Below are 26,102 nucleotides of genomic sequence, written 5' to 3' on the forward strand. Positions count from 1 at the left end.
GCTTTGAAGAAGGCTGGGTAGCAGAGCACATTGCCACCTAGAATACAATCAAGGTTACTGTTTAGTAAGAAAGAACAGAGGAATGAGTATCAGGAAGGCAACCAGGAATATCTGCCCCATTATGTGTGAAATCAAACTCCATGCCTACATTCCAACATACATCAGGATGGAAAACTGACCACATATCATGCTAATTGTTCAGAGTTCAGAGTGGTGGCTTTGACCTGTAATAACAACAAAGTGTAAGTTTCAGGCACTAGAGATCTAAAATCAGGGTATGTTGGTCTCCTGGACCCTTTTGCTATGAATACAGATGGAAGGGAAGTTGTCTTCTTAGAACTTGTTGATCTTAACTTGGCGCAGGTGCTTCCTTGCTTGCTTTCTATTTTTTTTATTGAGATGTAATTTACATAACATGAAATTCACTGTTTTAAAGGACATAATTCCGTGGTTTTCAGTATATCCACAATGTTGTGCAACCATCAGCACTATCTAATTCCAGAACGTTTCAATCACCCACCCCCTAAAAAAAAACCATGCCATTAGCAGTCAAAGCAGATGCTTTCTTTCATCCTTCCCCACCGTTCTTAGGTCCATGAGAGAGCCAGATTTGCCACATGAGAGGGTGCTTGAACTTCTTGAATGACATAGCCTCATGTCTTGGGATTCTGGAATATTTTTGCATCTTCTCAGGAGAGCCAAGGAGGAAGTCATGGTGCAATTCGCCTAGGGCCAAAGAAAGGAGGGATCCCCAAGAATGCTGCAGATTTAAACATGGCCTGCCTGGGCTGACCATGATCTGCCTTCCCCATGGGAAGGGAAGGAGGCTCCACACTGAGTGGCGGGGGCATCTCCAACAGCTTCTGAGACTCCAAGGCACTCGGGGGCAACGCCCTAAGGTACAGCAGCAGCTCTGAAAGTACTCTGTTGTGACACTAGCTGTTGACAGGGAATTGTCAGATTCAGTTGGTCTTATTTAACATGAAGAGGACGAAGGGGGTGCAGCACTCATTTATTAAAGGTCTCCTATGTTCCAAATAGAAACAGAATCTCGTTTTTCTACTCACAATCACCCTGGGCAGTAGCATACCCATTTTACAGAAGAAGGACCTGAGGTTCTCAAAGAGAAGTAACTTGCTCTGACAGAAGCCAGAATCTCAGACACTTCACTCTGAGTTGAAAGGCTCAGCATTTTACATTGTGCCAGGCTGCGGGCACCTGCAAAATGCCTCCTGACTTGACCCATCGCAGGTAGAACCACTCCCTGGAGTGGCCTCATAGTTGCCGCCCGTGGGGCATTTGCAGTAAATGGGGCTTGGCTTAGCCCAGCTCTGGGCTTCCCTGTGCCGGTGGGAGCTTTGTGTGAGATTCCCCCTCCTTCTGCCCGCTTCCTACTCTTTACTCCTTGTGCAAAAGGGTTGTTCAAGGAGACTCCAGGATTGGGGTCTGCCTCGTCACTGTCACCAGGAGTCTTTTTTTCTGACTGACTTGCCAGAGCTCCCCATCAGCCCTCGCCGTGCCTCTGGAAGCAAAGGGAAGGCAGCTGTGGGATCCTGGCTGAACAGAGTCCAGGTAAAGCAGGCTTGAGAATGGATGGATGGTGGGGGGAGGCTGGGGTGTCACAGGTCTGAGCACAGAGCCAAGGGGGCGGGGAGCAGCAAGGGAGGATTGGAGGTTCTGCTATTCGCTTGATTAAGGGGGTCAGCGTGTGTATGTGTCATCGAGGTGGGCAGGGAAGGGGAGGGCTGAGCGGGTGGGGGGAGGATATATATATGCTGGTGTGGCTGATACGGCGGAACCGAGCCTCACATCCGAAGGAGCCAGGCTACTGACAGCTCTCAGGTAGGCAACTGCATGCGAACCCCAGCCCCAAGACAAACAGCTGGGAGCCCGGGGCTCTCTCCTCACCCTCTCTTTGTCCAGGGTGGATGCCGCTGGCCTCCTGGGGAATTATTTCTTCGTTCGTCTTAGTTTCAGTGCTCAGATGGGGGGTAGGAGGGGAGGGCTGAGGTTTTTATCCTGAAGAGACGCAGAAGAAGAAAGAGCTGAACTTGGAAATGAGAAAAAGTTTTGATTCCCCAGATGCGGCCCCTACTGAGAAAAGGTGAATGCAGGAGTGGGATTAGGGGAGGAGCAGGCACTGGGGCAGGGGACTTGGCTTTCAGGGCATCCTTGTGAGTGATTTTTCTCTGTGGCTGACTTCCTTTCTTTCCTTTCCCTCGTAGTGTATTCAGGCTGGTTTTCAACATACCACTGAACTTGATTTGGGTTTGAGTTTTTCTGTCCTGAGGGAACCCTTCTCCCTTATGCACTGAATAGAAATTGCTAGTAATGATGTGGGGAGAAGTGGGACCCGGGGCGCCGTGCTCGACCAGTACAGTGCTGAACACAGCCACTGTGTGTGAATCCCAAGTAGATTTCTGCAGGGATGACCTTGGACTCCCAGACCCTGAATTATGTGGCGGTTTCTTCTCTTTCTTTGCATGTTTCTCCTCCTGCCCATCTCTCCCACTAAAAGGTCTCTGAGGGTCCTGATGAATATAACGTTCAGAAGTCATCCAAACTCTTGCTCTTTCTCAGCCTCCTTTCTGTCTCCTTTGTGCGCCTCTCTCTCTCTCTCTCCCCTTGCCCCATGTGTGTCTCCTTCCCCTCCCTTCAGTACACCTCCCCCCCATCTCACTCTGAACATGGGCAAGTTCTGGGGGAATTTCAAGTAAAGCAGGATGATTCGGGAAATGGACTATTTAAAGCAAGCTGCTTTGGACTTGAATACCCTGATCCTGGGCTTAAACATCTGTGTTTCACTTCCTCGAGCAGCCCATAATTGCCCCAATTATAACCAATAACATTGTTCGGCAGACTAACAAAAGATGAGCTTTGCATGGCATTTGCCAGCAAGCCTAAACCAGAGTTTTCAACATAGAAGGGGGAAAGTAACTGCCTGGCTTCTTATCAAAACCTCCCAAAGAAATTGCTGCTTTCTCATTGCCTGTGGGTGGTTGCTCCTTTTTCGCATTTATAAAGTATGGCAGGGAAATATTCAATATACTTCCACTGATGCTGTGATACCTTTAACAGAAAAGATTAGTGTTCCTTTGGGCTTGCTGAGTCCTCTGCAGGCGAGGGTGCCTGGAAAGACTGTCTTCAACCACCGCCCTAGTAAAAGAAGCAGCTTCCACCGTTCTGCATGCTGCCGTTCGAGGGCACTGTGGTCCATCCTGGGGCTGTTTTGGGGGTGCAGCTCTGTTCTCCATGGGGCACGAGCCCCTGCTTTATCAGCTGAAGGCTGAGGGTACTCCAGGATTTAGAGGATGCAGGAGATTTTGCATTGTCAATGAAGGGAGTAATTGCAGGATTAGGCTCAAACCCGTGCTCTCTGGAGCCTATGACAGGAGCTGTCACAAAGCTATTCTGTATTCAATCAATCAGGTATTTATCATCTACACTCCACCAGGCAGGGAAGTGCATGGCGGGGGCCGGTGGATTCAACAGAGGCGACAATAACAGCCTTTTCCATGCGTACAATGATTTACATCTTCACGCTTTCACACCCATTATCCCCAGCAACAGCCCTGTGAGGTAGTGTCATTATCTCCTTGTTGCAGTTGAAGAAATTGAAGCTGAGAGGCTAAATAATGTGTTCAGGACTGAACTGGACTGAGCCCTGTGAGGACTGAGCCCAGCCCTCCTGGCTTCTTCACGCCACCCCCTCAGGGCCCAGGGTGCTTACCAACTAATGGGGGGGGGGGCGGTGGGAGGAGGGGGGAAGGGGACAAACAATTAGAAGACAATGCAAGGCTGGCTGTAATTAAGTCCTAAATTGCACAGTCCAGACAGCAAGTGCTGGAGGGATTTGGAAGAAGGAACACATGCTCCAGAGATTCCAGGGGCAGGCAAGGAGGTAAAATTTGGATGGGTCAAGGGCTTTGGAGAAGGAGGTGGCAGCCAGGACAAAGGCACAGAAGGAGGGCAAAAGAATTCATTTTTACTGAAACCTACTATGTGCCAGGCAGTGAGCTAAACTTCTCTACGTGCTTATTCCTTGCTAATAAACCCTACGTTCCCTACACACAGTAGGGATGTGAGGTTTAAGGTGAGAGTTCTATGTTTTCGTCAGCATGGTTCAGTGAGCCCCACCCCATAGCCCCACTGCTCCCAAAGCCCATGATGGAAACTTGCAATCTACCCATCACCCCGCATCTGGAGCTACATCCTTGGGAGGGGGTGGGCCCTTCTCAGAAAACGGAGTCATCATGACAGCATCTTGCAGTGGCTTGAATGGCTGAGAATTCATTAAGCACACTGGATTTTTCTAAACACTTTTATTTAAATGCCTATAGGTGCTCCCACTGTCTAACATGAAGGTTTCCCACTAACCACAAACCGTGAGATTTGGGGCGCATCAAATTTGGGGGCAAGCTGATTTTTTCTGGGCATTTCCCTAGATAGGCTACTATCACGTTCAGTCTTGACTTTCCGTGATCCTGTGGTTTTGCAAATATTGGCTGCTGCCTCAGCATTGCAGAAACAAGTTTTGCCAGCTCTGAAGGGCCTGGCTTGGCAGGTGAAGTGCAAAGCTTGCTTCCAAGGAGTCCAAGTCCCGGTGAAAATATCAGTGAATCACCACACAGCGAAGGCTCAGAGCCAGCCTCCACTCTTTCCCCAACCCCGCACGCCCCATTCATCATTTCATTCATTCAGCCAAGAAACATGTGATGATCCTGACAGACGCTGAGTAGCGCTAAATGCGGGAGGAAGACTGTCAAACTGTCCTCTGCCTCCTTGGAACCCACATCCATGTAGCTGAATGCTAACGAGTGTAGGCCAATGGTCTGCAAAAGGAGCATGGATGCCCAGCAACCCACTGGGCTTTGGGATATTAAATCCTTATTTTTTATGCTATTGCTCTTACTTTGCAGTGTACTGGGTTTTATAATGTATAGAACTTATAAGTAAGTTGGGAATGTGTGCTCAAAACGGATTGCTGGAGGTACAAAGTTAAAGAAGTTTGAAGATGATAGGTCTAGATTCATTGCTCTTTTGCTTATTTGTATTTTCGAATCTTTTTGAAAGACCATTAAGTGATTTTGTTATAAAAGTACATAAAAGCCTTTTAAAAATCCATTTACATTATTTTGACAGTGTATGTGGAACCGTGGGCAATTCAAAGTTACGGGAGATCAAATTTAAGAGCCATACCTTTCCAAGGGCATCTGGGTAGCTCAGTCGATTGAGCTGGACAACTCTTGATGTCTGCTCAGATCTTGATCTCAGGGTTGTGAGTTCGAGCCCTGCATTGGGCTTCAAGCAGGGTGTGGAGACTGCTTAAAAAAAAAAAATGAAAAGTGTTACCTTTCTAACTTTATGGCAGCTTTGACAGGAAATGTGTCTGTTGCCCTGCCCCAGGTCCTCTCCTGAGCCCCAGCTGTGTCCACCTCTGTCCCGTGCTGCCCCGAAGCCACTGCCTCATGAAACCCTCATCTTTCCTCCCTGTTCCCTCCTTCCTTCTTGCTTCCTCTTACCAGGAGAGCACAAATATCTGGGTATTTATAAAATAAAAAACATTAACCTTCTAACCCAATTGCCTCTTTCTAGAGAAGGGGAAACTGAGGCCCACAGAAAGAAAAGGTCTTGCTCAAGATCCCACAGGTAACTACAAAGTAGAAGTTGGAGCCCAGGCCTCTTGCTTCAAGGCACAGGGCTCTCATTCATTGTTCACCAGCACCAGGCACACTTGTCTCTGTAGGACGGGGGACTTGCTTTGCTCTCCACCTCCTCTATGCTCACTGCCTCCTTCCAGGTGGAAGCTTAGAGCAGAAGAAGGACCTTTTGGGATGTAAGTGCATTAGTCAGAGGAGGAAAAGACATTACAGATGCCTTCCTCAGTAAAAGCTGGTAAACAAGCAAAATCTCAGTGTAGGAGTCCTGTCTGCAATGGGTCAAAGAAATGGGAGGTGTAGAAGATAAACCCTGTGCCTGTAGGCAATGAAAAATTCTTCTACGAAGGGGAGGCAACAATAAGGATGTCACAATCAGAGAGGGGAAGCCTAGGGTTCAGGTTCTTAGAATGAATTCACTTACATGGAGACAGACAGCTGCAGAGATCAACGAGTAGCCAAGTGAGAGCATGAGCTTGGAAATCAGAGGGGCTTGAGGCTCACCTCTGCTGCTCCAAGTTACTTCTCTTCTTCCAGTCTCAGTTTTCTCAGCTGTAAAATGGGGATAATAGCACTTATCCCATAGGATGGATGCTTACAAAGCAATTAGGACAGCACCTGGCACATCGTATTATGAATATAATAGTGATGGGATTACTGTTAAATACAAAGAGAGACTATTCCAGTGAGATTCCACCAGAATCTGCCAACCTTTCTGAAGCAGAATCAGAATATAGAATTTATGGTTTCCCAGAACACACAATTTGATGTTCAAACACCTGAGGTTAAGCCCTGGCTCTGCTATTTATAAGCTGGATAATCTTTGGCAAGTTGCTTAACCCCTATGAACTTATGTGCCTCTCAAAAAGAGGTATATTATTTTCTTTAATTTTTTTCATGTTTATTTATTTTGAGAGAGAGTCAGAGCACGAGCAGGGGAGGGGCAGAGAGAGACACACACACAGAATCCAAAGCAGGATCCAGGCTCTGAGCTGTCAGCACAGAGCCCATCACGGGGCTCGAACTCACGAACTGCGAGATCATGCCCTGAGCCGAAGTCTGCTTAACTGACTGAGCCACCCAGGGGCCCCAAAAAGAAGTATATTATTAACCCTAGATGATAGGGTTTTATATGAATATGAAAAGCATTCGTCACCTGTAGAAGAGCAGTATCTTCACACACGGTTGATGAGAACAACATCTACACATATGTGCCTCTATCAGGAGGCCCCTCCTCCCTTCTCCACTAAAAGCTCCAAAATTACAGGCTTTCTCATAGGTCACGAGACAAAACTCAATTAACTTTTCGCTTCATACGTAATCCTCCAAACAGATAAGCAACTAATTATATTGCCCTTGGAAGGAAGATTACATGCAAATAGATTAAGGCTAACACACAGTGGTATTTTGTCTTCATAAACCATGAGGCACAATTAAATTTAGGAGGTGTCACTACTGAAATAAAAGGTAATTAAACATTTCTTTATTCAATAAGAGATGTCCAGATTATAGTATCACCACATGGACGTGTTAGCCTGAGCGTGGGTCACCAAGTGAAATACAAGTAAATACAGGTAAAATTCCAACATATTCCGGGCAGTTTTATCTTACTGACTGTCAGTACTGTGCAATAAATGACAACCACCTGTCATGATCCCCACTGTGTAGGTGAGAAGACAAACACTCTCAGAGGTAAGATAATTTGCCCAGAGTCGCACAAAGAGTAAAGATGAAATATAAATATAACCCATGAATTAACTAATTCCTCACCCTCATTTTATTTTTTTTTATTTTTTTATTTTTTTATTTGAGAGAGAGAGAGCATGCACACGCGAGTGGGGGAGGGGCAGCGAGAGAGCATCCCAGGCAGGCTCCATGCTCACATGGAGCTTGATATGGGGCTTGATCTCATCACCCTGGAATCATGACTTGAGCTGAAATTGAAAAGTCGGACGCTCAACCAACCGAGCCACTCGGGAGCCCCACTTGCCTTCATTTTAATTGACATGAACTTGTACACAGAGCTACAAAAAAAAGCATGTAGATGTTGTTGAGATTTCTGACAAATGAAAAACTTCTACTGAGTGTTTAATACAGTTCAAAATCTAACTTAACCTAGAATGCAATTGTACTAGGTGTTGTGAGGAGTATACCAAAGGGTACAAAATATGGTCCCCTTTGTAAGGATTAATTAGATTTACTGTGAGCTTTCACTTACATTGATGTCACTGACATATCACAACCAGGATAGGCCTGAGATGGGCATATGTGGTCGGACCCATTTTAAGGATTCTTTGAATTGGAGGGAATAAATAGCTTTGTGTGTGGACGGTTTTTGCATAATAGGTGGAGTCACTTTTTCAAAATGAGGAGTGGGAAGGACACAGAGGGTAGGGTGGTTGGAGACTGGAAGAGCGACGTATCAGGGACCAGCCGGAGGGCCAAGCTAATGCCAAGTAAATTCGACAAGGTTTGCCAAGTGCCAAACCAAGGACAGCTCATATTTTACATGCAGGGAGGCTCTCAAACACATTTTACACATTAAATGTCCCAGGAGCTCATCTTCTTTCTTCACCTCACCCTAAAAACCCATTTACCCGGAATTTGAGATAACAAACATCAATCAATCCACCAGGCATTTCCTGAATGTACAAGTAGCCGCAGTTAATGAGGTTCATGAAAAACCTCAGCTGGAGAGCATTTCATTAACATCTGTCACAACTTATCAGCTCAGCCTATGCAAACATTATGTATTGCAATTGTGTATTGGGAAGGAAACAGTCCCTTTTCTCCTAGCCTTCCCTTTCCTCTGTGACGTACAGGCACTGCCATCACGTGGCCATAGAGGGCACAGCCATGCCATTCTGGACAAGTGCTACACAAATGTCCCCTTAAGTAGAATGACTCAAGTGTAGTAGATTAAGGAATGTAAAGGCAAGTCTCAAGTTAAACAAAAGACATATGCAAGCAGTCCTCAAAAGAGTCTGTAAGTGTGATGAGCTTCTGTGGCTGGCGTACCACCTATTTAACCTGCAAATTTACCATACAACACTATTCCAACCATGCCCTCACAGCCATTTGTAACCAGTCTTCTGCCACAGCAGGCATGGGGTTCCAGATTAGGATGGCATCTTGCCTTGCTCTGGAACAACGTGGTTCCCACCCCTCCCCAGGGGTCTTGAACTGAACAATTAGCTAATGGACATGTTGTCAGTTACACGGGTCCCGAAGTGGCTTCTGTGCCATTAGTGGGGCCTATGCTCCTAGACACTCCTCAACTCTATGGTAACTAAGAACAAAAAGTGTTCCTAAAAGTCTCCACTGTCATTTATCAGACTTTCTGAGCACCTCTTAGGTGCCTGTTCACCCTGTGCTGGGTGCTGGAAATACAGAGAACCATAGAACATGGTTTCCACCCTTTAGGAAGTCACAGTCCAGTGGGAGAAATAAATACCTAAGTCGAAGTTTACAGTATAATGTCATAAGTGCCATGTGAGAGACAATGATAGTGTTATAAAGTGAAGGCTATGTACTGGGGCTCTTTCTTTCTTTCTTTCTTTCTTTCTTTCTTTCTTTCTTTCTTTCTTTTCCTTCTTTTTTTTTTTTTTTTTAAGTAGGCTTCATGCCCAGCACAGAGCCCATCATGGGGCCTGAACTCATGACCATGAGATCAAGACCTGAGCTGAGATCAAGAGTCAGACACTTAACCAACTGAGCCACCCAAGTGCCCCTGGGTATAGTTCTGGTTATGTGCCAGGTGCTATTTTAACTGCTTACAAACATCAACACATTCATCATCATATGAGATAGGTACTATTATTGTCCAGTTTTTACAGATGAGGATCTGAGAGGTTGAGTTGCAGGTATGGAATCTGAACCCAGTCACTCTGCAATGATGAGCAGGTAAGAAAATCACAACTCTATCACACAGGTCTGTTGTGCCTGTTTGACAGGCCCCTGAGGCTCTGTGCCTTCCCACTGTGATATGTTTCACGGTGCCATAGAAGCAGAGGAGATTCATCCAACTCAGACCAGGGGTTAGAGATGGCTTTCCAGAGGGGATAACTCTTGAGATGTGTCAGAAGTATGAGGTGGAGACAACTAGTCTGTGCAGAAAGAAGATCATTTGCCAAGATACAAATGCATTAAGGACAGGATAGAATTGGGAGCTATACATGATTCGCTAGGACCGGAAGAGACAGCAGGGTGAATGATAGGAGAGAACGCTACAAAAAGCAGGCAAGAGGAATACTAAGTCCCATTGGAGGTTACAGATTTATTTTAAGTATGAAGTGATGGCATCAGATGTGGAGATGGCTTGGTGGGAGGCCAGATCATTAGGTGGACTAATTAGGGGTCATCACAATAACCAAGGCAATAAGTCTCAATTACAGCACTGGCCCTTGGGATAGAGAAGAAAAATGTGAATATGTTTATTTGTATAGGTGTTTGTCTTCATTGTTCATTAGCCCTGGACATCCCATCACCTGTAGGATTAAGCCCAAACCCTTTTGATGGCAAACAAGACCTGGTTCCATCTGGACCGAACCTCTCTTTTTAGCAGGGAGCTTCCCTCAGGGAGTGTGGGCAGGTGGCCCCAGTACATCGGCCTGTTTGCCTCACAGGCTGTGAGCCTGACTCTGCCTCTCCAAAGGCTATTTCTCGGGCCGCTCAGATGCCCTCTTCTTTGTCCTCTTGGAAAACTGTCATTCATTCAAAACCCATCTCAAATGTCACCTCTTTGACTTAACCAACACTAGGACGCCTGGGGGGCTCAGTTGGTTAAGTGTCCCACTGCGGCTTAGGTCATGATCTTACGGTTCATGAGTTTGAGCCCTGCATCGGGCTCTGTGCTGACAGCTCGGAGCCTGGATCCTGCTTCAGATTCTGTGTCTCCCTCTCTCCCTGCCCCTCCCTTGCTCACACTCTGTCTCTCTCTCTCAAAAATAAAGAAACATTAACAAAATAAAAAACAAAACACTGATTGAGCATCTTTTAGTGGACATCCTCTTGGTAGGAGATGCTTGGATGACACACAAGAAGGGCTGGGGGAGTCTCCCAATATGGCCATTGGGTGAATTCAACTGCAGGATCCCCTTCCTTCTCTTATTGACCCTCTCCATTCCACATCCATCTTCTCCCAGGGCTTCCCGGACTTTAGCATGTGTATGGATCCCCTGAAGATCTTGCTAAAAAGGCAGATCAAATTCAGCGGTTCTGGGTTCGTGCCTGAAATTCTGCATTTCTAGCAAGACCCCAGCTGATGTTGATGCTGGACTGCAGACTGCATTTGAGTAGCAAGGCTTATACATTTTCTTAGTTTTGTCTGATGAAAAAGCAATCAAGGCGATAATTTTTATTTCTCTCCGCTGGACTCTGTTGAGGTAAAATTTACATATAGGGAAATGCACACAGGTTTTGGCAAATGTATACCCCCCTGCGACCTATACCTCAATCAAGAACATCCACAACATTGCCAGAAAGTTCCTTTGTTCCCTTTCCATTTAATCTTTCAAATACAGATGTTTCTACAGGGACCCAAAATGATGCAGTCTAAGGAAATAGCTTTTTGATTCAGGAGGCTTGCTCACAGGATAAATTTAAAGAGGAACAGGAAAAACCGCACATCTTTCAGGCCATCCTACATAAAAATTATACACTACTGGTCCAACTAATAATAATTTGAGCTATTATCTTAGTGTCTTTGTTCATTTTTCAATAAATAACTCCACATACCTGGTCCTGTGTTTTGGATGGCCTCGCAGGGTGGACATACTGGCCCTGTGCTCAGGAAGCAAGCTCACCTCTCGTAGGGGAAACAGACAAGGAATCTGGGAGCTTCCTGGAAGAGCAAATTCTGGGATGTGGGGCTTTCCTGGCTGAGGCAGGGAAGGCTGGAGAGGAGGAGACAAAGGACACGAGTCATCCATGAACCTCACTGCACACGTCTCACTCATGCACGGCACTTTGCCAAACCTCCTTATGGATCTCATCTCTTCGCAATGGCCCTATGACGAGACAGGTAGCACTATCCCCCTCTTACAGACATGAAAACTGAAGCTTGGAGAGGTTGTCTTACAGCCACAAGTTAGTAAGTTGCAAAGTGAGGTCTGTAGCCCCCTGGAAGTGCTTGTGCACGTCGAGGCCAGCTAGGTGGCAGGAATCACAGGGGTGCTCCGCCTAGGATCCCAGACACTCACCCCTGCATGAACGGTAAGCCTAGCTGGCAGGAGCAAGCCTCTTGTATCCTTGACAACCCGCTCCCTCCTGGGAGGCGAATCTTGGGCCTGGCACCGTCCCCTCTGGTGGCATCCCCTGTGTGAGACCCCCCCAGAAAGGCTGTTCTAATTGCAGCGCACCCTCACTTCTTTTAGTATTTTAGCCCCCTGCTTCCTGCTCCTGCACCATGAAAATCCTGCTTTGTGACCTCCTGCTGCTCAGCCTCTTCTCCAGCGTGTCCAGCAGCTGCCAGAAGGACTGTCTGACCTGCAGAGAGAAGCTCCGCCCAGCTCTTGACAGCTTCAACCTTGAGGTAGGCCATGGAATGCCCTCCGTCTTCTTCTCCCTCCTTCCTCCAACCCAGAATGAGAAATTAAGGCCTTGCCCAGGGGGCATGTGACTCACCTGGTGCCACGTGGTCGATAGGAAACAGATGCTGACTTTAGCATCTTCTAAATGCAAACTCTGTCATCTTTCCCCTTTTCCATTTCAAATAAAGACCTGCCTGTGCTGCCATTTTGTTCCCATTATTAAATAATGCATACTCATTTTAGAGAATTTGGCAAATTCAGAGAAGTGTAACAGAAGAACGTTACTTTAATCCCACCTGTCAGAGAAAGAGTCCTAGTTTTTCACTTGCTACATTATACTAGGATAATTTCCTCATGTTATTAAACATGATTTTAAGTTCTTTCTTTCTAGGAATACAGTATAATTTGTTTAACTACTCCCCTCCTGTTGAACATGTACGTTGCCCTCCATTTTTGATATTACAGATAATTCTACAGTGAATACCCAAATGCTGTCTTATATTTTAAATTTTGTTTATATTTTAAATTTTGCTTTGGTTTTTGGTTTTTCTAGTTTTTTTTTTTAATGTTTTATTTATTTGTGAGAGAGAGAGAGAGAGAGAGAGACAGTGCAAGCAGGGGAGAGGCAGAGAGAGAGGGAGACATGGAATCGGAAGCAGGCTCCAGGCATTGAGTTGTCAGCACAGAGCCCGATGCGGGGTTCAAACTCACAAGCCATGAGATCATGACCAGAGCCGAAGTTGAACACTTAACTGACTGAGCCACCCAGGAGCCCCTATATTTTAAATTTTTAATTTGAGTTTCTAATCTGGCATTAAATTTCTTTTCCTTAAATAAACTGCTTTCTCAACTGCTTTCATGTCAGCCTAAAGAGTTATTCCTCTATTAAATCCAATATAACTCAATCATTTTTTCTTTGTAGTCAAACTTCTTTCAAAAGATGTCATAATTCAAACTCCTCAACCGTTAAAAACAACCAAAAGTAACTACTGCTCCTTAAGGCAAGTGTACAAATATAGAACACATATTTACATTGGGCTAGCTCACTAATGATGAGCAGACCCAGGCCCTACAGACCCAAACAGCAAGCTCTTCCCTCGCCTGCTCAGTGGGTTTCTACAGCATCATGAAGAGCATCCCCAGATGACCCATCCAAAGTTGGCCCGTCCTCATTCATCCATTTTGGTTTTCTGTATGCTGAGCACAGGGCCAGGCCAAAGGGTCCAGGAAGCAGATGGATGGAGTCTGCAACCAGTGGGAGAGAAGATCCCACAATCCCTTCAAGAGGGCTTAACTACTGGATGCTGGGGAAGCACAGACAGTGGACCCCAACCCAGACTAGAAGGACAGACAGGACTCTTGTAGGAACTGAAGTCTCTAAGGAAACCTAAAGAATGGGAGCGAAGAGGCAGAGAGGGTCCCAGGTGATAGAGAGAGTGGGGAGTACATGTTCAAATGCCTGTGCCAGAGGGAAGTGGCATTTATGGAACTGAGAAAAGCTGAGTTTGGCTGGAACACAGAAGGCCCACAGGCTTTTTCCATGCAGCCCAGAGAGGCTTAAAAGCTCATCTAAAAAAGCACTTTGCCCTAGTCTTAGTAAGGAGAGCGGCCAACTTGGTTTACATGTAAACCAATGATGAGTTGATTAAGCAATAATCTGATCATCTCCACACTGCTAAATTCTCCATCTGCAGCCTAGACAAGACTGAAAGTTATGCACAAAGCTTTCATGGCAATGCTTTGTTTTCCCCCATCAAAGAAAGCATTAGGACTTGAACAGATATCTGTACACCCAGAGAGTAATCTACACTTGCAGCCCTCACCCCTTTGGGCTGCATCACTTCTTATCTGCTCTCTCAGATGTCTGGAGCCAATTTGCAGGTTTCCTCCTCCCTGTCCTCTCCCAGTCAACTTGGTGAACTCGCCTGGTTCTCTTCCCCATTCCGATTCATTTTTTATTACCTCCTGGTGGGTTCCTGTTCCCCTCCCCACCCTCTAAACCTAAGTGATCAAGATTCAGGAATTCTTTCCTCCCCATACTCTCTCCTTCTGAGATGCCATCCCTGGACCCCAGGCCTTCAGTTCTCCCCAGGCTGTAGGGGACTCCCAAAGGTACACGCCTCACCTCCTCTCTGCTGGGCTCAATCACTTTTCATAGTTCCTGGGAAATCCCACTTCCCCTTCCCGGCCTTGCTAAGGCTTCAGGAACTTGCCCCACCATCTGGCACATGCCTCTCCCTTCATCTTAATCCAATACCCCTACTTCAAAACTCAGATTAAATTTCACCTGTGAGAACACTGTGCTGATTCTCCACCTGCCCCCAAGAGAGCCAGCCCCTCACTCCTTTGTCTTCTGACAGTTATCCGTATCTGCTACTCTCTCACCATAATGTGTGAGCTTCCTCTTCTGATTGTCCTGGGCATCCCCAGCATGCAGCACTGAGCGTGGCACAGAGCAGTACTCAATAAACATGTCCCATGGAAACTGTAAAATTGCAAGACCCTTAGTCTCCTAATAGGTCCATCCACTGCAGACGCTGCCGCGTTTTCACATTGGTGTCTTTCAAAGCCATTAAAGAATTTCTTTTCATTCCTCCATAGCATCTTAAATCTCTGGGGTCCTGAAAACGCTGTTAGACACTTCTTTGAAACAAGTTAAAATATGGCCAGTTACAGCCTCATGGTTGAGGGATAAATGCTTCAAAGTGCCTGCTGACCTTCAGAGGACCTGACTGCCTGGCTGTTTTGCCTCTAGTTTGTATTCACTTTTAACCAATTTTTAAACGTTTGATGAAATGCCTAGAATGTTGGCAACCACACCTCATTTCCAAATCTTGCAACCTTTTTCCACTCTGTGAATTATGGGGGTTGGGGGGAACTTAGATATTTCAGCAAGGGTCACCTTCCCAATCCCTCCACTAAGTTATGTATTACTGAGCGATTCCTAGGACCCCCTAAGTTCTTGGTTTTATCAAGAAGTTCTGCATTTCTCATTCCAAGTCAATGGTCCAAGTATGGCTGGCTTTTTGTTAGACTATAATTTTGGTCAGTAAATGACTCATACACTCAAACCCATTGCAATATCTTGGGCTCCTTCCACCTAATTATGAATGGCACTTACCCCCTCAGCTAAAGTAGAAAAAACAAGATTCGCTGAGTTGTTTTAAAGACAAAGGAGAGGGGCGCCTGGGTGGCGCAGTCGCAGTCGGTTAAGCGTCCGACTTCAGCCAGGTCACGATCTCGCGGTCTGTGAGTTTGAGCCCCGCGTCGGGCTCTGGGCTGATGGCTCGGAGCCTGGAGCCTGTTTCCGATTCTGTGTCTCCCTCTCTCTCTGCCCCTCCCCTGTTCATGCTCTGTCTCTCTCTGTACCAAAAATAAATAAACGTTGAAAAAAAAAAAATGTTTAAAAAAAAAAAAAAGACAAAGGAGAAAGTAACCCTCAAGGTCTGGGGAAATTTATCTAAAACTCCCTGGAACTTGATTAATAGCAAAAGAAACTAACTTCTCGTAGTGCTTTGTATCTTCATTACACAAAAACTCTTCCTAGTTAATTTGCAGTAAGAGTTCCTAGCATGTTTTTCTTTTGCACTATTCATCTGCTTGCCAATTCGTGTTAGCCCTCAGATATTCTAGAACAACCTCCTAAAACAAATAGCTCCCAAATGTCTCTTGGTCAGAGGCGATTTGATTCTTTAGTGGCAGACGCTTGACAATATCAATGAGCTTCCTCGTTTCCTTCCAGTGGGCTCATGTGCCTATTTCCTAATGTTTGATCTCAGATGTCCAAATGGCCCTTTGCTCAGTTTCCCCACAAACCCAGCTTTACAGATCAATTTGGCACCAGTCTGAAACTTTCCAGATGCTCATCCACACTCTGGCTTAATATAGAAATGTCATCAGTGTGGGCTGCGAAAATGTGTCCAGCTCACTTAAGAGGCCATTATCCAATCTCTGGAAAGAGGCTGGTGGGTCCCTTAGACCAGAGTATTAGGCATTAAGCTCATATGCCCATCTGGCGCCACAAATGCTGTTGTGAATTTGGATCCTCCACATTTGCCCCAAACCTTCTCCTAAATCAAGAGTTGAGATGATTTTGTTAGTACCTAATGCATCTAACAGTATGTTGAGTCTCTGTACAACCTATGCATCTGGTTTGATCATAGAATTGCATTTTCTCTGATTGACACACAATCTAATTACCATCTGGGCTTAGCAACCCAGGGGCTCACAGAAGATCTAATAGCCTCTAGGTTTAACAACCTCCACCTGTTCTTGTAAACTGAAGGCACAGAACAGTTCAACAAGCATTTGGGGCTCCTATACTGTGAGGATTGGACCAAGTCCGCTCACAGTCCTTGTTGGTGCCAAAATTTGACACTTCTGCTGGCTTTCCCAATACTATTCATGCTTTTCCTTTTATCCTGGAAGGTAGGATTCCTCAGGCTCACCACTGTGGACATTTTAAGTTGGAGAATTATTTGTCATGTGGGGCTGTCCTGTAGGATGTCTACCAGCATCCCTGACCTCTACTCATGGGATAGCAGTAGCATCTCCCCCACCCCCACCCACCGTATGACAACCAAAAATGTCTCCAGATATTGCCAAATAGCTCCTGGGGACAAAATTGTCCCCAGAGACACCCACTGCTATACAGTAATAACCCAATAGGATTTTGATCTGAAAGAACATCCTACAAATTGGTTCTACCTAGTTTTATTCAAAATATTTCAGGAGCAGGCTAAATACAGACCCCAGTAACCCTTTCTCTGAAGGAGACTCTGACCACTTCCATGATGACACCTTCCTCAGAACAAGTTCCAAAGCAGGATTTCTCACAGTCCAGCCTCCAAATCACCTGACTGTTTGTTAAAAACGCAGATTCTTGGGCCCCACCCTTGGCTTACTAATCAGTGTCTCCAGGGGTGTAGTTTAAGAATTTACATTCTAGGGGCACCTGGATGGCTTAGTTGGTTAAGTGTCCGACTCCAGTTCAGGTCATGATCTCGTAGTTCATGAGTTGGGCTCAGGTCATGACTTCGCGGTTCCCAAGTTCGAGCACCACATCAGACTCTGTGCTGACAGCTCAGATCCGGGAGCCTCCTTTGGATTCTGTGTCTCCTTCTCTCTCTGTCCCTCCCCTGCTCACACTCTGTCTCTCTCTCTCTCTTTCAAAAATAAATAAAAACATTAAAAGAAAAGATTTTGGATTCTAACAAACCAGTAGCAATTCTTAAAGAACACTCAAGTTTGCAGGTACCATTGTTTTAAACTCTGCTATCCCTACCTATGAAAGTTGTCTATCATTCTTTCATACCCAGTGACATTGTGGGTGTGAAAAAGTTGGCACTGATGATATTCGTTCTGTCAGCATCTCTGAGGAAAATCTAAATGGCAAAGACATGCTCAGAAAGCCCACGACTTGTGTATCAACAGGGACCCCTGTCACCACCTATGGCTAGCAGGGGGCCGTCGGGGAGGGCTTGGCAAAGGGTGCACCTTGGAAACCTTATCAGTGAAGAGGAGTGGCACTCCCACTGGATACTGTCTCTTGCCCTACTCTGACCCAACAGAAAATGAGCAATTTTCCCATTAGAACGTTACCTTTGGTCTCACAAGATCCTTACTCTTGCATTAATTTCCACCAACTTGTATTGCAAGCACACAGAGCTCCTGGGCTGGAACTCAAGACATTTGGTTTCTTGTTCAGGTGATACGTTGTCTAACAGTATAGTTTTGGACACATTACCGAATCTCATCATAACATGCAAACATGGACTACGTCAGTGGTTTCCAAACCCAGGCAGATATCAGAATTACCTGAGTTTTGTAAAAGTTAAGTTTTTTTTTAATGTTTATTTATTTTTGATAGAGAGAGACACACAGAGTGTGAGTGGGGGAGGGGCAGAGAGAGAGGGAGACACAGAATCTGAAGCAGGCTCCAGGCTCTGAGCTGTCAGCACAGAGCCTGACATGAGGCTTGAACTCACGTACGGTAAGATCATGATCTGAGCCAAAGTCGGACACTCAACCGACTGAGCCACCCAGGCGCCCCTATAAAAGTTAAGTTTTAAATGCCGGTGCTATTCCTCAGGAATTTAACTGGCTTTTGAATTCTGTCTTTTTTAAAGTTGAGATGATTTGGGGGTGCCTAGGAGGCTGTCGGTTGGGCGTCCAACTTCAGCTCAGGTCAGGATCTTGCAGTTCATGAGTTTGAGCCCTGCGTAGGGCTCTGTGCTGACAGAGCACAACTCAGAGCCTGGAGCCTGCTTCAGATTCTGTGTCTCCCTCTATCTGTCCCTCCCCCTCCCCCCCCCTCAAAAATAAACATTTAAAAAATATTTTTAAAGTTGAGATGATTTCGATTCACACCCAGACCAAGCAGAAGGGCAGACTTAGGGTAGTGAAAGTCTATTGGATGATTAAAAGTAATACTGGATGATTAAATCCACCTGCTAGTAAGAGAGACCTAAAGTAACAGTGGCTCAAATAAGACAGAGATTTGATTCCCTATGCAGAAGTTGGGAGGTGGGCAATACAGTGTTGGTATTGTGTAGCTCCTCCACATCACCCATGTCCCAGGCTCCTTCCCTTTCTGCTTTATCTGTATATGGCTGCCACCCTCACATGGCTTCCATACCCTGAGTCACCTCATGGCTTCAAGATGGCCACTGGAGCACCAGCCAAAATGTCCACATTCTAAGCAGGAGGCTGGAAGAAGGGGAAGAAGAAGATTAAAAAAGGATGCTTTTCTCTGATAAGTCAGCCCCCTACTTTCCTCAGAAGCCTCACTTGGTCACTGCCATTTATATGTCATTGGCCACCTCTGGCTACAAAGGAGACTGAGAAACATACATGTGGCCTTGGGCAGGACAAGTGTCCTGTTAGTAAAGGTATCCAATGCGCATCGGCAGTCTCTGCCCCAGAAGGGAAGGTAGGCTTCATTCTTTACAAATTGTGTTTTAAGTGCTGGTCAGACACTTTGGTGGAGATACCAGACAGGGATCAGAGAAGTGTCTGGAGTTCGATAGATATCAGATGCTGGACATATAAACCTGGGATGCCCTAGATGAAATGACCATGATCACAGAAATGAACAGTCACCAAGAGGTAGATTATAGAGGTGAGAAGAAAGAATCTTAAAGATAGAACACAGGAAGAAGGTGCATAGTCTGAGAGGTGAGTGCAATGTCAGAGAATTTGGGGGAGGGTGTGGTGCACATTGCCAAATGCTGCAAAGTCAGAGAGAATGAGGGCTAATTGGATCTGGTGACCAGAATTCACTGGTGGTCCTGAAGAAGGCAGTTAGTGGAAGATGAGGGTGGGAAGCAGATTTCAAGGACATGAGAAAAAAATTGAAGATGCTGAGATAGAAGCATGAGTGCAGACCACATCTTGGAGAAGCCTGGTGAGGACAAAAGAGAGTCAGGGTCAGGGGTGGCAAGGGGTTGCGAGAGAAGTAGGATTGGAGGAGACATTTTCTAGGGTTTGGTGGAATGGCCATAAGGTCTGTGATATAGCTGCATGCACATTTAACTCCTCGGTTAGGGGTCAGGTTGGAAACCTTGCTCGTATTGGCATATCTGTGCCTCTCTGAACACCGGGGCGAGGGTTTTGCTCCCCAGATAGGGGGTACTGGGCACACACACCAGTCTTCTGATGTCCTGCAGCTGTCCAAAGAGAAGCTGCAGTGGGATTTTCACAGAGAAGCATTCAAGGTGAAGCCAAAACAGCAAACAGTAAGAAAAATTGAAGGTAGACGCTTCCAGAAGACCCAATCAGAGACAGGAATGTGGGAGGCAAGGCCAAGGCCAGGATCAGTTAGGAGGGACGTGGAAACAGCATGGTCAAGCTGTTGGTCTAGAGTAGAAGTGGGAGATGCCTGGAGAGACAGAGCAGTGCCGGAAGTTCCCAGGGGCCTGGCAAGTCTAAAAGATTGCATCTGATGGCCCCTCTTCCCCACCTGGAACCCAATTGCCCAACCTACCTACATCCCAAAGGGTCTTGACCCTCATTCTCTAGAGCTGATGCACAGATAGTATAACTAGAGTATGTGGGATAAAAAATGAACACCAGGGTTCATCTTAACACGGTGGCCTTAAAATAGCCTTGCAGATTTCAGCACATGCTTTGACATCCCCAATTTTTTAAGCCAATCCGACCTCTCCCAAGCCAAAAAGAGAACAAAATAAAATTCTTCTTTGTGGGTGCCATGAATTGTGTTTGGCTTCAAAAACTCAACGAGGGCTCTGTGTGTAGTTTGGGGCACTCATTCTGCATTAACTTTCTGTGTCACCTGGGACAAATTAATCTCACCTCTTTGAGTCCCAGGTTTCTTCCTTTGTGACATGACGGAGCTTGGCCAGATCGTTTTCTGTTTCTTTATAACTTGGAAATTCTGTGAACCAAAGTACTGAATGGTGACTTAATAAAGAGATGCTTCTGAAGCATTTGTATTGGTATCGATGTAAATTTTGTATACAATAAAAAGACTACTGGCACACCTGGGTGGCTCAGTCAGTTAAGCGTCCGACTTCGGCTCAGATCATGATCTCACAGTTCGTGGGTTTGAGTCCCACATCGGGCTTTGTGCTGACAGTGCAGAACCTGGAGACTGCTTAGGATTTTCTCTCTCTCTCTCTCTCTCTTTCTCTCTTTCTCTCTCCTCTCTCCTCTCTCTCTCTCTCTCTCTCTCTGCCTCCCACTCATGCTGTCTCTCAAAAATGAATAACATTAAAAAAAAGAAAAAGACTCTTTGGACTAATATAATAGGCATTCCTGGTCCTCCTCCCTTCTCCCACCTCTCTCTTTGCAGGTGTGCATCCTTGAGTGTGAAGGGAAGGTCTTCAGCAGCCCTCTCTGGACTCCATGCACCAAGGTCATGGCCAGGGGCTCCTGGCAGCTCAGCCCTGCTGACCCAGAGCACGTGGCAGCTGCCCTTTACCAGCCAAGCGCCTCCTCCGAGATACAACTGAAGCGAATGCCTCGCATCAGGAGCCTAATCCAAGCCCAGAAAGGGACAGAGCCCGGCATGGATGAGACTGGAGAAATGGAGCAGAAGCAGCTGCAAAAGAGGTTTGGGGGCTTCACCGGGGCCCGGAAGTCGGCCCGGAAGTTGGCCAACCAGAAGCGGTTCAGTGAGTTCATGAGGCAGTACCTGGTCCTGAGCTTGCAGTCCAGCCAGCGCCGGCGCACTCTGCATCAGAATGGTAATGTGTAGCCGGAAGGGGAGCCCCTCCCAGCTGCACCATCCACTTCAACCCATGAGTGAGTTGGGCACGAATGAGCTGGGGGCCAAAGGAAACCTTATATACCCAACTGTCTTAGCCTTCCTCCTGGGCCTGGAAGCACATTAGCCCCCAGCCACATACACACACCCCACACCACCTCAAGGTGTTCAGCCTCTGGGAGGCGGGGGAAGTCAATTCACCTCCCTGCCTCCTACCCACCCTTTCTCTAGGGAGCAAAGATTTTCCTGGGATTACTCCTTAAGGCTGACCACTGCCATTTAAAGATTGGTTACCATGGGGATAATAGTAGCATGTTAAGATAACTAATTCCTCTATAGCTCTCCAGCAGCTCAGTTACTATGGGGACAGTTAAGTGGACCAATCCTCCTATCCGGTTGCCATAACAACCATTCAATTCACCTTTCCTCAGAGACTATCTCTAAGAACCAATAGCTAGACCTACCTTTAGCTATCCGCTGCCTGATTTCTGTGGCTGTGCTGTTGCTATTTCACCTTCAGAGACAGCTTAGCTATCTCCTCCTCTACCCCCTGTATCTCAAGGTGCCTGGATTCCACAGAAAGCACTACACTTTCCCACTCTCCCCCATCAAGGAGTTCTTGTTAGGACCAGGAGTTACACTTTCTGCTTTTCTTTCTTCCACTTGTCATCTGTCCATACTGCCACCTTGCCAGAGATGGACTGATTTGTTGATGTCAATGGCATCATTACTGAGCAAGCCTTTGAGGATTTGGCCCAATTGACCCAGTAGTTTTAGAACAGAGACTAAGAGATCATCATCTTTCCTCACTTTCTTCCCAGAGGCCATTTTTGTTTTATTTTGTTTGCTTGCTTGCTTTTATTCCTCTCTCCGTCCTGGCCATTACTCCCATGGGAATGCTTATACAGGTACTAAAATACATATCAGATAATAAACATCAAAAACCCTAGTTTATTGCCCAGTCATTACAAACTCCACTTTCCTCAGCCCATCAACCTGTACATAACTTTGAATAGCATAGGAAACTAGCACAGTGGAATTTTCTGAAAATCTAAGAAAATCCCACCCATCAAGCATATGTGCCTTAATTCATATTTGGGATTCTGATTATCGTCAGAGCCTCATACCTCTTCTCTAACAGTCTAGAAACTTACCCTAATGGAAAGAATTAACCAGTTGGTCAAAAACATTCCTCAAACATTATCCAAGTTGGGGGGTCTTCCCTGACTCAGCAGCATAAAACAAAAAAAATGTCTATATGTGCTGTTTTGTTTTGCTTCCTGTATGTCAAAGGTAGGCAGATCATTAATAATCTTGATTCAAATGGGGCGCCTGGGTGGCTCAGTCGGTTAAGCATCCAACTTGAGTTCAGGTCGTGATCTCACGGTTTCTGAGTAAGAGCCCCATGTTGGGCTCTGTACTGACAGCTCAGAGCCTGGAGTCTGCTTCAGATTCTGTGTCTCCCTCTCTCTCTCTCCCTCTCCCATTCCTTCTCTGTCTCTCAAAAGTAAATAAATGTTAATAATCTTCATTCAAAGTATATTAATACAAATGTTAATCTTTGGCACCCACACTTCAGCATGGAGGCAGCCCACATAGCTCCTTGCAGGTAATCTGGTTTGCAACAGGCCCATTGCCAAATACAGACATATGTATTAAGTTGTGAGGAGAAGCCTGCCCTGTATATTTTAGCAGAATGACTAATTTCCGAAGGCCCTGAATTAACCCACGCCATTTTTGAAGTCATACTCTTGGATCCTTAACCAACACCCTATTTCTTCCTAAGCCATATTTGCACATTACCTAACTCAGTATATCCTTCAGAAGTGGCATGGATTGAATTCTTTCAAATCTCAGACATTTATTCTTCTTTAAAGTGGCTCTTAAGGGACACTGAGGCTCTTGTCTAATTCTGAACCACAACCGTTTTCTTTACCTAAAGACAGTTTAAAATCAATTACATTAGCAGGAATCAATTTATTTAAAAACAGAACAAAAAGAAATGATTTCAGCCCCTATTCAGGCAACTGATTTTCCTAATTTTCTATTAAGCTGCCCGCTGAGAGGCACTGAAACATAACTGGCAACTAGCCTCTGTCTGCTGCTTTGCTCAAGATATGAAGTTCTTGATGGAACCATTGGAAACGTTAACCAGTTCATGTTGGGTATTATTGATTGCTCTCCTTCCTCTTACTGTAACGATCTCTGAATTTCCTTTTGGCACACATTCATGGTAGCTGAGTTCCAATATGGATACGTACTTAGGAGTCCAGAACAGGCAGCTTAAACCTTGTCTTCACTCACCTACACATAGCCCAGCCAGCCCTACACATGCCTGAGATTTCTCCATCTTGGGGGATCCTGTTGCCAGGGCTGTTCTGGACTTCTGAGATATCCAATACTAATCTATACTTAGAAGGTTAGAGGAAGTAGGGCCACCTAACACCGAAATGGGATAAAGAGCCCTATTTAGAATGCGTAATGATGTGTTCGGAAAGAGGGACATGGCGGTCCAGTCCTAGACAGAACTGTGAAAAGGGGTATCTACTTACCATCATTTTCCCTGTCCCCACACTACTATGTCTTATGCCCCCATGCCCTAACCGTTGTAGACAGTGGAAAGTGAGCAGATTCATTCATGGTGAGGAATTAGTGAAACTTGGTTTAAAGAGCCATAAATGAGAACACTATTTAGCCTCAAGAAATGAATTGAATTACTACATATGGATTCCAAATACTAGGGACAAGAGAGCTGTTTCTGGGCATGGGGCCTATGTTATGCCTTTCAAGTCCCAGCCCACAGACCTCCTCTTTATTCTGTGAGTCCTACCGGTAGACTCAAGGTGTATAGAAGTTAGGGAACCCTACTTGCTGTTTTAGTGGCTATTTATTCCATTGATAAGCTTTTTATTGCCTCCCTTCTATTGCTCAGTTACCAGGACAAATAGGATTGAAAGGTCAGGAAAACTACGGAGTTTGCCATTTTAATCATTTCTGTCTCCCCAGGTGTCCGGGTGATCCCCAAAACAGCATGTCTCCAGCCCCAGACCTGCCGGCTGGGAATCGGGATTCCTTCTTCCCCAAGACACTGAGGCAAGCTTTGCCTCCAGGTCTCCACCCCAGGGTGGAGACCCTCCCAGTCTGTCTTTCCCTCCCCACTCCCCCACCCCGCCCCCATGGCATGTTTCATGATAATCTTGTTGCTGCATCAGAGTGTATTTTTGTAATTCCTCCAGCTAACATATTGACAGCCTCATCTTTCCTTCTCACTTCCCTCTTTCCTCTTCCAGGGGTGGGTCAAAGGAACAGGAAATCAAACCCGGGGTTTTGACTTGTCACTGCCATAACTTGTTTGTAAAAGAGCTGTTCTTTCTGGCTGATTGTTTTAAACAGATATTTCTCCATTAAACTTCTACTCAGCAAACGGTTAATAAGTCGGTTGGCTGTATGTACATCTGAGGAGTCTGAGAAGCCCAGACTCCAAACACACCATCAGCGCTGCCTCTCTTGGGAAGGAGAAGCAAAAAGCACATGGCTCTGCTTTATATAAAGCACGACGGGCAAGAACACGGAGCATAAACACTCCGATTGCACTGCATCTCTAGCAAGTGCATGAATGGATGAGCGGGGAGGGGAGAGGCAGGGTGCTCAGAACCTCCGGGTGCCTGTCAACATCACCGTTGGGGCGGGTTGCTGGTGGAGACACAGAATCCACCCCGTTTCTCACTCAGAAGGAATTTGCATTTTTAACAAGTTCCAAGTGATGCAGATCTTGCTGTTTTGAGACCACTGGATTAAGACATGAGGAAAAGGGCAGAGCCTAGATGAACTCGCTGATGTCATGTTTATCTCCAATTTAACACGAAACATGTCAAGGTGTAACTGTCAGGCGAAGAAACATATGGTGCACCCAGACAGGGCAATTGAGGAGACTCAAATGTCTAGAGTGTATACTAGGTGATGGGAAATCAGTCAGGAGGGTAAGGAGCTCTGCTGGGGAACTGGAGAGCCCTGCTGAGCTCTCAGTAGGGAACCTTAGCCATTCAGACACTGCAGGAAGGGCTAGGTGATGCAATCCCCCAATTTCTCTGTCCTCCAGCCCTTCAAACCCCAGTCTGTCACCTGTGGGTCAAACCCAACTAGAAGCTGGAAAGTTAGGGAGTCTGTGCATGCAGCCATAAAGGTGAGCCTGGGAAGTACAAATTGAGAATGTGTAGCCCAGAGTCACAAGTGATGTAGAGGAGCTTGGGCAAACGGCAGTGGAGCAATAGATTCTACTGGGACTTTTCTTGGGAGGCAGGGGACAAGGGAAAACGGGGCAAAAGAAGCCCTGTGCTCTACCACGAGGTAAGGAAAATGGCCACCCCCATACCAGCTTTACATGCTGCTGGGCTTGAGTGATGTAATCCAGCCCCTGGGTCTAGGGACACACCACTCTCACCGTCAGGGCCTTTTAGGGGTCTCCAGATCCTGCTCCCAGAGACGCCTATGGTCCCGGAAGCTAAAATTGCTTAAAGCAGCCCCAGTGCACAAGGATGGGAGTTTGCTTTCTGCTTCCCACGTAGGCCAGCTTTTAACTAGCCATTTGGGTCATCACAGTACGTGGAATCAAAGAACTCGGGGAGTGTCCCGTATTGTTCCCTAAAGTCAGAACCCATCCCATAAGCAGAAAAGGACTTATTTTTTCCT

At 46.1% G+C, this 26,102-nt stretch overlaps 1 protein-coding gene across 2 annotated transcripts; it reads left to right on the forward strand.

Moving 5' to 3' along the window:
- The first annotated feature begins 1,783 nt into the window (after positions 1–1,783).
- On the forward strand, positions 1,784–24,837 carry PNOC (prepronociceptin). 2 transcript variants are annotated; one of them, XM_086703769.1, is made up of 4 exons: positions 1,784–1,842; positions 12,032–12,189; positions 21,000–21,451; positions 24,420–24,837. In XM_086703769.1, the coding sequence occupies exons 2-3, from the start codon at positions 12,064–12,066 to the stop codon at positions 21,402–21,404; spliced, it is 531 nt and encodes a 176-aa protein (XP_086559895.1). In that variant the 5' UTR covers positions 1,784–1,842; positions 12,032–12,063; the 3' UTR covers positions 21,405–21,451; positions 24,420–24,837. The 2 variants fall into 2 exon arrangements, with proteins under 2 accessions (XP_086559895.1, XP_025778093.2); XM_025922308.2 differs by having other exon boundaries at positions 21,000–21,393.
- Positions 24,838–26,102: the final 1,265 nt, after the last annotated feature.

The sequence above is a fragment of the Puma concolor genome, chromosome B1 (assembly GCF_028749965.1).
Source record: "Puma concolor isolate L17-30 chromosome B1, mPumCon1.1.hap2, whole genome shotgun sequence".
Classification (NCBI taxonomy): domain Eukaryota; kingdom Metazoa; phylum Chordata; class Mammalia; order Carnivora; family Felidae; genus Puma; species Puma concolor.

Coding starts and splice junctions, on each gene's coding strand:
- PNOC (XM_025922308.2), top strand. CDS start 12,064: ATGAAAATCCTGCTTTGTGACCTCCTGCTGCTCAGCCTCTTCTCCAGC. Junction 12,190..20,999: donor TTGACAGCTTCAACCTTGAG/GTAGGCCATGGA, acceptor CTCTCTTTGCAG/GTGTGCATCCTTGAGTGTGA. Junction 21,394..24,419: donor GCGCACTCTGCATCAGAATG/GTAATGTGTAGC, acceptor CTGTCTCCCCAG/GTGTCCGGGTGATCCCCAAA.